General features: G+C 45.5%; 1 protein-coding gene across 1 annotated transcript; it reads left to right on the plus strand.

The window, feature by feature from the left end:
• The first annotated feature begins 491 nt into the window (after positions 1–491).
• Positions 492–9,151, plus strand: LOC115658726 (hemoglobin subunit alpha-1-like). The gene is made up of 4 exons (XM_030578112.1): positions 492–541; positions 3,467–3,583; positions 6,940–7,162; positions 9,008–9,151. The coding sequence occupies exons 2-4, from the start codon at positions 3,486–3,488 to the stop codon at positions 9,149–9,151; spliced, it is 465 nt and encodes a 154-aa protein (XP_030433972.1). The 5' UTR covers positions 492–541; positions 3,467–3,485.
• The last annotated feature ends 4,744 nt before the right edge of the window (positions 9,152–13,895 follow it).

A 13,895-nucleotide genomic window follows, 5' to 3' on the forward strand; every position in this document is an offset into this window, starting at 1 on the left:
AAGATATTGCCACATTCCTAAGCACAAGGGCCTAAATCTCCTCTCATTGACTCAGGCGTCACACAAGTGTCATCCAGTAACTTTACTTTCATGGATGCGCTCCTGACTCTCATTAGGGGTGAATAAGCGGAGACTGAGCCCTACAGTCCAAGTGGGCTTTTCCCCATGGCTTTTGATGGGGCCGGGAGTTGACTGTAAATGATGCTGGTTTGAAAGGCCTGATCTGTGGTTTTGTAGGTCCCTGAAGCTACGGAACACAAACTAAACACATTTTCTTTTTGAAAGGGAGGTTTAATGCGGTTTCCCTGGTAACTCTGGTTTCCTTGGTAACTTTGTTACTGTTCACATTAAGATGGACACACACAGTCGTGAATTGGTTTGGGGTCCTGACTGCAGCTGTGCTGTTGAGGCCCCTGCTGGGAATCTCAGCTTCCCCCACCTTCCCAATAAGCTCGCTAGTTGTCTCACTTTTGTTTTGCAGTTCCCTTTCGGTTGCACCTGCTGCCTCTTTATTCAGGAGAAACAGGATTCCAGCACTGAGGTACCTGGCGAGTATACATCCTAAAATGAGCCCACGGGCAAATCCCACTCTCTCCTCTGCACCTGCAGAGGGCCCTGCTGCTGGCCTGCCCTACATGGGCTCACTCTGCACAGCAGGGACTGGCAGTGGGCCAGAGGCAAGGCCTGTTATCCATCAGACATTGCTCCTCCCCACCCCCTGGAGAAGGGCCACACAAGGACTATTGCAATCACAGGGCCTGCAGCTGCCACCATGGAGCAGCTTTGCTGTCAGTGCAGCCAGGAGGGGAGGATTCCTTCTCCTCTGCCACTCCAGTGCCAAACCCAGTTACTCAGGTTTGGGTGGGAGATGTGTGAAGAAGGACAGGGAATGTGGTCCGAAATGGGGATTTGAAGGTCACAGAGCTCAGTTCATGCACAGACACCATCTGTTTTATTGCTGTCTGTACCTGAAGCAGTGGGAAAGAACACAGTAGAACCATGACTTTCTTGATAGAGTTCCCTGATCCTAGGACCACAGAGAGATAAACATTAGTGCCATTAAATAGTCCAAGGCCAAGGGGAATAATCCAACATACAGTTTGCCTGGGACATCTCAGCAAAGCAAATTACAGAGGCAGGGCTGAGATTAACTCTAATTCGCTGATGGACAGTGATCGATGAACCTAAAAGAATCAGATTCCAGGTCTGGTTCTGAATAAAAAAAATCTGAATCCAGCTTTTGGAAGCCCTGCTCTCTTAACTGTGTTATCAGTCTTCCACTCCCAGCAGGCCTTGCCTCTCCTCTACATGGTTGTAGGTCTTCTTGGAGGTGAGTGTCAGCAGCCTACTAATCCTTTCAATGCTGGAACTCATCTCCAAAGCACAACTGGGCAGCTACAATTTGTACGAGATTTTGGAGCTCAGCTGCTTGATCTCCTATACCCTTCTATCTCTAGGAAAATGATCTTCTGGGGAGCAGACAGCTTCCCTCCCACCCCATTCTGAAGCAGTAGGGCCTGGAAATGTTCCCCCAAGTACTGCAGCTTCCTCCTACATTTTGGCCGATACCCCAGAGTGCAGTGGGGGTTTAAGATAGGCCTGATGTCTCTGTGTTACAGTGCTTTAAAGAGCAGTGCGCAGTCAGGAGCAGCATGACCTGGGGGAGTGCTTCCCAGTCCCACCTCAGAAAACCAGCGATGGTGTGAACTGAAGCTAGGCAGTGGGCCTGCCAATTGGCATCTGAAAGTTTGAAAGAGGATGCTCACCACTTGGACTCTTCAAGTGGAATACAGAACTCAGCTTCACCCAGCTGTCATAAACAGATAGCTAAGGGTTAATGTTCTTTTACCTGTAAAAGGGTTAACAGGGAACCTGAAACACCTGACCAGAGGACCAATCAGGAAACAAGACTTTTTCAAATCTGGGTGGAGGGAAGTTTTGGGTGTGAGTTCTTTGTTCTTTGTCCTGTGTCTGACCCTCTCGGCTCTGAGAGTGATTTTTCTACCTCCAGGCTTTCTAATCTTCTGTTTCCAAGTTGTAAGTACAAGGATAGTAAGACAATAGATTTATATTGGTTATTTGTATTTACATGTGTGTAGTTGCTGGAGTGTATTCTTTTTGGATAAGGCTGTTTATTAATTTTTCTTTTAAGCAATTGACCCTGTATATTGTCACCTGGATACAGAGACTATGTTTAATGTCTTTTTCTTTCTTTTTTATATAAAGCTTTCTTTTTAAGATCTGTTGGAGTTTTTCTTTAGTGGGGACTCCAGAGAATTGAGTCTGCAGCTCACCAGGGAATTGGTGGGAGGAAGAAGTCAGGGAGAAAATCTCTTAGTGTTAGATTTACTAAGCCTGACTTTGCATACCCTCTGGGTGAGGTGGGGAGAGAGATTAGCTGTCTCGGTACTTGTGTTTCCAGGTCTGGAAGCGGGGAATCTTCTAGGGTCGTCCAGGGAGGGGAGCCTGGGAGGAAGTAACCAGGAAACAAGGGGGGGGGGTTATTTCCCTTTGTTGTAGGACTCAAGGCTTCTGAGTCTGGGGGTCCCCCAGGGAAGGTTTTGAGGAGACCACAGTGAGCTAGGCACTGTATAATTCCTGGCTGGTGGCAGCTTTACCAGGTCCAAGCTGGTAACTAAGCTTGGAGGTTTTCATGCTAACACCCATATTTTGGACGCTAAGGTCCAGATCTGGGAAGAAATGTTATGACACCAGCCTCCACCATCTAAAAAGTGGGAAGGAGTGTAAAGAGGCCATTTTTTGGCTAGATCCCTCTGAAAGGACTATGGGGCATCCTGAGTCAATTTATTCAAATATTTAGAATGTCAAAAAACACAGATGTTTGATAGATTCTTACTGTATGCAGTCCCCAGCAGGAGACAGCAGTTTTTGCCCTTTGTCATTACTGGTGTTTCATCGTGCATCCCCACTGGGAGACAGGAGGTCTTCTTGTTAACATTGATCTAATGGTGTGGAAGCCTAGTGTAAATAAGAACACTTATACCATGTGTTCCACCGCCCCAGAATGTTCTCTTCCCATGAAGAGTGAGCTTATTCTGTTGAAACTTCATCCAAAATGTGCAGATATTTTCTACTAGAGATGGCCCCAGGCTGCAAAGATCAGATTTCATTCCTTTTCCCAAAGTTCAAAGTTGATCAAAGTTCTGATTGGAAAACATCCCTTTTACACTGTGCTGGAATGGCTCATTTAGCTTTTTTTATACTTTCCCTTTCGGTCCTGTCTGCACTTTTTGTTTGCAAGTGAACCACACATCTCTCTCTGTCTCTCTGAAGTACAGAATGAAAGTAAGCCCTGTGTCACAGACAGATGGACCCCTCCTGTCGAAGGAGTGGTTTCATATGGAACATTTATGTCTGTTCCATTTATGTCTGCACTCATCTAGAATGTTTGGCTTCCTGCAAAAGCAGGGGCTGCAAATCGTCTGCTATCTTGTCATTTCACCAGGGAGCATCCTCCACGCATCATGGCTTTGCTAACTGATGCTGATAAGAAGAATATCCAACACATCTGGGCAAAGTTATTTGAGAATCCAGAAGAGACTGGCAAAACAGTTGTGATCAAGTAAGTCATGACATTCAAGGGCTTCCTGCTTATCTGGGATTAGTTCCTGCTTTCATTTTAATTCGCACTGTAGTGTAAAATATGCTACAAAATGTAGCTTTCTTCTGTGCTTGTTTGTGATATCTGATATCATCACTGTTCCTTCTATCTCTACTAAACATAGCCATGTGAGATATCTTATTGGATCAATTTCTGTAGGTGAGAGAAACAAGGTTTTGAGCTACACAGCACTCTTCTTTAGGGCTGGAAAAGGTACTCAAGAGTGTGCCAGTTTAATACAAAGCGGAACAGATAGTTTAGCATAAATAGAATATGTGTGAAGAGACCATTCACGGTGAAGTGGCCTAATACCCCTGCAGTCATAGGACCAAAAAGGGAGTTAATGGGATACAGATTGTTGTAATAAGCCATAAATCCAGTGACTTTATTAAGATCCTGATTGTTAGTGTCTAGCAGCAGAGTTGTGAATTTAAGCTCCCAGGCTCATCTTTTGAAAATCTCGTGCAGGTTTCCTTTGAGGATGAGGACTCACAGGTCAGATACAGAGTGACTGCTTTGTGAAAAGTGTTCTTCCCATAGGTAATGTGGTGTTTTTGTCTTTTGTCATTGTCTCCCTAATATTGTGGGACTGACATGGCTACAACAACACTGCATATACCTGCTGTGAGTGTATTTATATAGTGACTGTGATTGCCCAGAGACAGACTTGCAGATAAAGGTCATAGCAGAGCACTACACATTTGGTTTTGCTTCACTGAAAACTTTTTCCCCTTCTCCTTCCCCATGAAACATTCCTCTCTGTCTCTGTACTGCTTGAGAGTGAAGACTTAGGGCATTACCTGTGACGGGATGAGCAGGTTTGCTCTGCTCTCTGAGCTCCTCTCATCTTCAGCGTGTGGTTTTGTTTCAGTTGATAAATGAACTCCAGCTTCAATTCAAATTCTAAATCCATAGATTCTGAAGCTGGGCCTTTGGACTAAGGGGACAGAGATGCCTGGTCGACAGTGACAACATGCATCCTTCTTGTCTGTTTGGCATGAGGGTCAAGAGGACACATGCTCCCTCATTCTGCCTCTCCCCTTCGCTGTCTGGTCTTTGAGCTGCAGAGGGTTATTAAAACTGGAAATATGCTTAGAAATAAAGTTCATTCTGCCCTTTACTATGCCGCTCACTGTGCAGGAGTCCTTTCCCCTCCTACTACATTCACTGGGGACACACTGTTATTCCCTTTAATAGCTGCTGGCCAGATGTGTTCCAGGATAATCTGTTCTTCTAAGAGGTTTGTTAATGAGTGTGCATCAGGTGATCTACCAAAGGAACTGAACAGCTTTGGGAGTGAATTAGACAGTTTCTATCCTCTGTCACTGAGAGGTGATATTGCTGCACATTTAAAAATGCTGGTCCAAGCAACTGAGCATTACTATTTTGTAAATTCCTTGAAGCTCATCTGTTCACACTTGGACTTCTGTAATGTTCCAGTTGTCACTCTCAAGCACCCTTGGGAATCTGACTAGCTAAAATAGCAGCTATTACAAATACAGGACAAGAGCCACACTATGAGAAGGGGCTAGTTCACTCTGAAAGGGAATGATCTGGATTAAGAGAGTCCTCTTCCTTCAAATATCCTTTGTTTTTTGCCAGCTGGACCTACCCCATGTTTGTCCTTTTGGACACCCCAGTAAACAGTTAAGCAGTTGTCACAATTAAGAGAAGAGGCCATTAAATATATCAGTCTGAAAAGTATAATGAAATAAAATGACTTTAGGAACCAAAATACAGAGGTTCTTTTAATGTGTATTTGACAAACTCTGTAATAAGAATCTTCAATTTAATGTTTCACGCTGGCTAGACACCATGCAACTGAACTTACTGGAGAAGTAACTAGACTAAATTCTGTGGCCTGTTTTATGCAAAGAGGTCAGATTAAATGATCTAATAGTGCCTCTGGCCTTAAAAATCTACGAAGCATCAGCACTGGCCAAATATGTCCCCATTAACCAAAATTGCTACTGTTACTGTCCCAACTAAGAAAAGTCATCACCATTCACTGTGATTAGTACCTGGGGAGAGGGTCCAATGACCTCTTTGACCTGGTAACATAGAGCATGTTTCAGGGCAACAATAATTAGCACCAACCAGAAGAAATTAAGAAGTCATGATGGAAACTTTTTCTGACTTTGATTTGGAACTCTTAGGAACAGGCCTTGTTGCCAGATTTCCAGTGTTTATGGTCTCAGACCTACTGATGCACCCTGCTGGTCCACATGGGGCCTGAAAGTGGGAGCACCTTTGTTTTGGTAAGCGGCCTTACTGTAACTGGGGACCAAGCCCCAAGACTCTGGCTCAAAGACAACCAGTACCTGCTGATAGCAGGAGGGCACAATGTAAAGGTTCAGCCGCCCTCAGAACAGCTTGAGCCCCACCCCCTTACCCTCAGCCTGCCCTCCCAGAAAGCAGAGGCTCCTCCCTGCAACTTCCTGTTGCTCCTGCCTCTCCCTGTGGTCGCAACTCATGGGTTCTGGAAGTTACTGTGCAGGGAGGGGGCCCAGCCACACCATGTGTCCAAGTGGCAAACCCCGGCAGAAATCAGGGAGGGGGAGGGCACATGATCTGCGGGTCCTCCACATGTCACCTTTGAATGGGAGGGAACATATTGTTGAACAGTCACATAGCAAGAAAGGTTTTTCTTGGCATTTATTTCACCGGCTGCTTTTTCCAGATTTAGATCTGGCTCTTCTAACAGTCTTTTTCTTACACTAATGTCTTGTATACCCATCGCAATTTGATCTCTTATCATTAACTCATATTGATTCTGGAAATTACGTGTCTGACTTCTTACATTTAGATCTGTTAAAAATTATTCAAAAATCTCTTCCTCCATTTGATTTCTTGAGTGAAACTGAAATATTTCAAAAATGTTTCATTTCTTGTTTGTAAACAGTATGCCTCAATTTTTTCTAAGACAAACTCATAGTCACTTTGTTTGTTCTCTAACATCAAGCTCAAATGAATTATATAACGAAATTGCTTCAGTGCCTACAATATTCAAAAAGATGACAATCTTTTTCTGTCTTATAAGTAGATCCCCATGCCCTCAAAAATAAATCAAATATTTGTTTAAACCTTTTCAGCATTTTGCAACATTTTTAGAGATGTAGGAACTTTTAATTGATCCATATTATTTCATTCAAACTTCTTTTTCACTGCTGAGTAACTATTACCTTAGGGTTTGTTTGTTTTTAAACTTCTTCCAGTTCTTTTTATCCATTCTGGAGATTCTCTTAAAGCCACAGCCACAGTTGGCTTGCTTTGCTAATTTGTGATTTTTCAGTCACTATTGTTTCTTCCCAATACAGACTCTTCAAAGATTATCCTGAGACAAAAGCATACTTCAAGACCATCCCGACTGAAGGCAACCTGCAGGAGGATCCGCTGGTGCGTTTCCATGGCCGGAGAGTCATGGTTGCCCTCAACCAGGTGGTTGAAAACCTGGACAATTGGAAGCAGGCCTGCAGGATTCTGGACCGTCTAGCAGACAAGCACAAGAATGTGCACCAAGTGCCAGCAGTGAATTTCCAGGTACTGATGCACGCAGACATCAGGGGAACATGTTTGTTTAGGGATTACAGCTATTTGTTCTGGCACAGGGGACAGATCAGTATCCCAGAGGTATAATTATGTATGTTTACACATTCTGACATGGTTGTCAAAAAGCAGGAGGTTAGCATAGGCATGTGCAATAAGCATTAGCATTAATAAAGCACCCATGCCATGCAAGTTCAATTGTTTGTGCGATCAAATGGAAAATAAGATCACAGACGTTTATTACAATAATCCCCAGAGGCCTCAACCAAGATCAGGACCTTGTTGTGCTGGACTATGTACATAAATACAGTAATAAACAGTCTTTGCCCCAGAAAGCTTACAGCCCCCTGCCCACAAGATAAACAAAGAAGGGATAGCCCCTATGTTACAGAGAGGTAACTTGGATGATAAGTGACTTTCCCCAAATCACATCAGGAGTCTGTGGCAAAGTTAGGAACTGACTCAGATCACAGCCAGATCCACACCCACATCATCCTTCCTCTCACCACAGAGCCTTTACAAAGTAATTTAACTTCTAATGAAAAAATACCAGAAAAATGCACTTAAACGGGCTTAGATGCAAACACTGACACTTGTTTTGAACCCTGGCTCCAGATGCCTAAACTAAAGAGAATGACATTGGGAAGGTGCAGATTTGGGGGAGACATCTAATGAGTCCTGCAGAGATCAGTATTAGGTTCATCCCCCACGATGCTGAAGTTGGAGCAAACAACCCATAAGTTGTAGGTGCAGAAATATGGGCAGGACATAATAAAATGAGGTTCAGCCTCCACTCGTAGTTTTTCAAATGTTTTCATAGAATAGCCCATGCCTCAGTAAAGAGAGCATCCAATGGATGCCTCCACTCCTGTTCCTGGCTGCGCCCCACCTCCCCTCCCCTATGTAATTGTTTGACACCCCGAATGCCCACAGCAGTAACTTACATGGAGAAAGTCAGGAGCTGTAGAGGGCTAGTAAGGTGACAGGGAGTGCAATGTCTCTAGGTATAGAAACCCTACCACTAGCTCCAAGCACCCTACCCACAGGAAACTTAATCCTAGGGTTGGGAGCTGTACCTATAGGAACCCTAACCTTAGCTCCTAATATCCTATACGTAGGAACCCTAACCCTAGTTCCAAGAACCCTACCCATAGGAAACCTAACCCTATGGCTGGGATCCCTATCCATAAGAACAGTAAATCTAGCTCCAAGTAACCTATCCATAGGAATGCTATCCCTAGCTCTAAGTCCCCTACCCATAGCAACCCTAACCATAGGGCTGGGAGTCCTACCCATAGGAACCCTAACCCGATCTCCGAATACCCTACCCATAGGAACTGTAACTCTAGGGTGGGTCCCTTATCCTATGAATCCTAACCCTAGCTCTAAGTACCCTTCTCATAGGAACCCTAATCCTGGGGTGAGGAGCCCTACTCATAGGAATCCTAACCCTAACTTCTAGTACCCTACCCATAGGAACCCTAACGCTAGGGCGGGGAGCCCTGGATGACCCTCAGCTCCGTGGCTCCCTCACATCTGAGCCAATGTCTGCATACAAGATCTGCTGCTCTATAAAAGCCGCAAGAATTTAACTCTGTGACACAAACAGAGAGGTGAGAGTAGGCAGCCCTAGAGGTGAGGGGAACAGGGGCAGTCAGTTTGGGCTCTTGCTCCCAAGGGATGTAGGAGGATTGACAACTGGCAGGCAGTTCTGCCTGTCACTCCAGGGTTACTGCACCGCACTGCTTGTTCAGAATTGGTTCCTTTCAAGCTGAAGAAGTTACCAACCTTAATGCAATTCTGTGTTTGTGTCTCACTCGCTCTGTGTTCCTTTGACAGAGCATGTTTCAGGTGATCCTAAGTGTCTGCAAAGACCTCCTAGGAAATGAATTCAGCACCGACGTGTCCCTGTCCTGGGAGAAGCTCTTTGGTCTGCTCTCTGAACAAATAAATGCATCTTATGTAAGCACTTCCAAGTCCTGAAGTGGCCACAGTCACTCTATAGCTATGGAAGAGAGGAGACTAGTCTCTTTGTACTGTTCATGTTGTTATATATATATATGGAAATAGTTCTAGATGTGATGGAATAAAGGGAAGCTCAGCAACATATTTCTTGATCAGTGTTTGATTTCAGAGCACAGGAATTGCTAGACTGCAGCAGACCCAGATTCATCTAGTCAGGGTCATGTCTGACAGAGGAAGAAAGGGTGGAAGAGCCACCCTACAGTAGGCAGATGTTGGATAATCTGCCCTCCATGTTCACAGATTCCAAAGCCAGAAGCAATCCTAGGACAAATCCTTTAGAAAAACATCCAGAGATTTAAAAATCATCAGATGGAGAATCCCTCACGACCCTTGGTAAGTGTTTCCAATGGTTAATGACTCTCACCATTAAAAATTTACACTTTATTTCCAGTCAGAATTTGTCAATGGTCACGTGTCCTTAGTGTGAGTGTGTGGTCTGTAGCGCACACTAACACCCCATCTTATGCTTTACCTGCTTCCCACAGCGATTCTCAAACTGTGGGTCAGGACTCCAAAATGGGTCACAACTCCATTTTAATGTGGTCATCAGGACTGGTGTGACTTGCTGGGACCCAAGCCCAAGCCACACCGCCTAGGGCCAAAGCCCAAGCCAGAGGCCCACCGCCCAGGGTGACAGGGCTCAGGCTTCAGCTCCAGCCCTGTGTGGCATGGTTCAGGTTATGGGCTCAAGCCCTTGGCCTTTGGCTCCTCTGCCTGCAGTCATGGGGCTCAGGCTTTGGCCCACCCATTGGGGTAGTGGGGCTCAGGCGGGTTCAGGCTTTGGTCCCACTCCTGTGGTCTTGTAGTAATTTTTGTTGTCACAAGGGGGTTGCCGTGCAACGAAGTCTGAGAACCACTGCCAGTTAGGACACTGATCAGTAAGTGTTCAAGATCATTTTCTAACAGCTATCAGTAACTTGAAAATGGGTAGTGCCATTTTTTATGTAGACTGCCACACTCTTTCCCCTTTTGCTCACTGATCTTTCAAAAATAATATCTAATCATTGATTTTAACATTCCAATCACAGGAATCATCCACCAAGTATCAGTAATACCAACTGGGCCAAATTTATGCTAATAAATGAGCAATTCCAATTCCTCTCATTTGTTACCTAGGCTCCTAACATTGGTGTATAGTCAATTCAATCATTTCTTCTCTTCATGTCCTTTGGGTCCTTGATTAGTTTTGTTCTCAACATCTCCATTTTGTGCGGAGTGCTCGTATCTTCCCTCTCTTTACCCTCCCCTTTTGTTTCAGAGAACCATGGTCTGATGACACATCCCAACCTCTCAGCCTTCATCGGACAGCTTGGATGCTCATTGGTTAACTCCACAGGAAACAGTGTGTTCCCTAGAGGTTCAAAACATTTTTTTTTTAAGTAGCAGGAAGCCATCCACCAGCTATCCTTACCTCATGAAGTGGAGAATATTCTCTGTGTGGTACCAGTAGAGGGGTACTCCTCCTTTGCAGGCTTCTATACAGCTTATTCTGGGTCACCTGCTCCACAGAACGAGGACAGGGCTCTCCCTCCATTCCCTGAGAGTTCACTTGGCAGTTAGTTCCACATGCAATCCTCCTGTAGAGGGAAGATCTGTTGTGGGTTTTTTACACAATTACTACTGGATTTTTAAAAGGGGTACAAAGACTTCCCACCTCTAAGAGAGCCCCTGGTTTCATGGGGTCTAAATCTGGATTTCAGCTCTAACAGGCCTGTCTAGGGGTACTGCCTTCCAGCATGCCCCTTTGTGGCCCTATGTGTGCTCCCTGTCTCAGTTTCCTTCTCCTCAAGGTGTTCTATCTCTCCCAGGGTTTGTGTGGCTGAGCCCTCCAGCTAGGTCACTGAGATCAATCCCTTTTCAGGATAATAAGTCCAAACAATGGTCCCAAAGGTTCGTCTGGCCTTCAGGGCTCCTCTGAAGCCTGTCCTCTGGGCCCTCTTCCCATTACCTTTCAGTCTCTCTTTCTCTCCTTAAACCAGAGTCCTCAGCTCTTCTCCTTAGAGCTGGGTTGTGAGTTAGCCAGGTGCAGGGCCTCAGTCAGCTTCTTCTCAGCTGGCCCCTTCCGCCCAATTAGTCCGCAGCCTCTGAAAGTCAGCAGGCAGCACTGTCCTGCTGGTGCCTGCCCTGCTATGAAAGGTGGGGTTGCCAGCTTTGGTAGGATGTATTCCTGGCTGTTTCATCATGTAACATAATCTTTAATTAAAGATTAATCTTTAATTCCTGGAGACTCCAGGGTCAGCAACCCTAAAAGGTGTTGGGGGGTGAAGGAGGCAACAGCTTCCGCTATCACTGTCTCCTAAGTCCTTGCATATATATTGGACCTTTCAAAATCTTAAAGGGTCACACCACATGATGGGAGTGAGTGGCCTGTGGGCTCCACTACTCTAAATGGACTGTTCTTCCAGCTCTGCCACAGCCCACAGGCTCTGATAGTCAAATGGGGCTTCTCCCGGTTCATGCATTGTCAATGGCAATAAAGATACTGCTTTCCGTTCCAGCTGTGCACCCTGCTCTCTTCATGTACCCAGGTGTCACTGCATGATCAATTTGGCCCTGGAATGGGAACTCATCTAATGGCACTGTGCTGAATGAATCGGAATAGACCCCAGGTCCCTCTCCCAGAGCTGGGCTGGCTCTGCAGGGGCAGTAGGAATGAGACAGAGCTGTCGCTAACATACACAGCTATGGCTGGGAGTAGGGCCCTGGTGCAGGGTAGCCAGTTCCTATGGGTAGATCAGGCCAGTGCCCGTGTGTCAGAGCAGGTGGGCCCAACTTAGCGAATTAAAGGGGGCAAGGCTGAGAGTGAGAACAGTTTTGAACTTGCCAGCAGGTCAGATTCAGACATGCCAAACCAGCAAAACAAACAAACAACAACAACAAAAATGCAGAAATTGGGCTTAGTTTTGGTTTAACTGGCTTGTGAGTTGCTTGTTGGCTAGTTTTTGGCTTGTAGCTTGTTTGGCTTGTAGCTTGTTGCTTCTTTTTATTTTTTTTATTTTTTTTTTTGATTGGCTCCCAGCAAGAAGGGGCAAGGGGCAAGCAGGGGCAACAGGGGTAAGGAGTCAGGGGTGCACAGCAGGCCCACCACAGTCTCAGACTGCAGGCCGGGGGGATCTAGTCACATGGGGTGTCAGGGTTCTTAGGGACTGGCTTGTTTTGAAATGGGATTAGCTTGTTTTTTGGCTCATTGTGAAAGTCGGCATGTTTATTTACCACATGAAAGTTAGCAACTGGTCAGATTGGATCAGAAATCCCTGAGACAAGGCCACAAAGTCATTCTACAGGGCAGAACCACACTTCAGAATGGATTGTGTCACCCATTAGTGTGACTCCCAGAACCGTGAGAACTGGACAGCTTTGTAATGTGCCAGATACTCTATTGCCTGGGTATTAACTGCACGGGTGCTGGGTTAGTTTTTAACTGCATGTTATTAACTGCATGGGTGGCGGGATTTTTCTGGTTGGGCGTTTGATGCTCACGTAATTTCCTTCTTGCTGGATCTGGCCTCACTCCAGTTCAAAGCAAAGCGGGTGGCAAAGCCTCCTCAATTCTGGAGTGTAGTTCAGAACCTGGGCAGGATCCAGATCCAGCTATTACGGTTGCTCCCTCTTTCTATTGTGGGCTGAAACCAAGCCCTGTGTCAGACAGCACTAACCTCCTGGAGGTTCAGACCCAGCTGTGTCACAGACCCATCTCTAGCTTTGGCTGGTTAGGTTGGTACAGTAGTATCTGGAGCCAGTTGGCACTGTTAGCTGTAGCTGCATGAGTATAAAGCAGGTTTACAGCGCCATCTGGAGGCAGCAGAGGTTTATGGCCACACTGTCATTTTGTGCATCTGTTCTAGAGCTCAGGCATACTGATCTTGTCACTCCTGCCAGGGTCACAGTGCAGAGCCTGCTGAAGTAAGGCTTCAGCCCTGTCCCCAAGCTCAGCATGCACACAGCTATCATCCAGGGAAGGCTGTATTGATTAAGGTAGGGTCTGGCCCAACAGTGGCTAAGATTTTAATAAATAATAATACCACCAGCTTTTGATCAGCAGACCTCAAAATGCATTACACAAGAGGTCAGAATTATCCCTGATTTACAGATGGGGAAAACAAGGCACAGGGTGCTGAAGGAACTTTCCAAGATCACCCGGCAAGCTAGTGGCAGAATTAAGAATAGAGCCCAAGTTTCCTGAGTCCCAGGCGAGTACAGTGCTCTATCCACTAGGACACACTGCTTCCCCTGAAACTCTTACAAGATTAAAGAGTTCAGTATGGCCTGGAGTTTCATAGCAAGTTATTGCTGGCAGCTCCCATTGTAATAACCACCATTGAAATCATTTAAAGCTTTTGTTAAAGACACAGAAAAAGAAAGAAAAACAGCTAAAGCATTTGAAATGTAAAGTATTAAGTAAGGCTTTTTCCTTTCTCTTTACCTGTAGAGAGTTTTTTATAGAGGAAATCTCTGTTTGACTGGTATTAACTGTCCTTTTGAGGGGAAAAGAGAAGCAGATAGTTGAGATAAGCTGGAGCTGTTGCTGGTGGTGCTGTGCTTGGAATCCAATCCTGGTTTCTTTAAGATAAAACAAGACGATCACACACACAAGTGGAGCAAAAAGAACAACAAAGGTTCTGGCTCTGGTGCCAATTTTCACTTGCAACTTCAACACTGGAGAAACACAAGCCTAGCCCAAGGTCTGCTCAGGACCTGGCAA

The sequence above is a fragment of the Gopherus evgoodei genome, chromosome 10 (genome assembly GCF_007399415.2).
Source record: "Gopherus evgoodei ecotype Sinaloan lineage chromosome 10, rGopEvg1_v1.p, whole genome shotgun sequence".
Taxonomy (NCBI): Eukaryota; Metazoa; Chordata; order Testudines; family Testudinidae; genus Gopherus; species Gopherus evgoodei.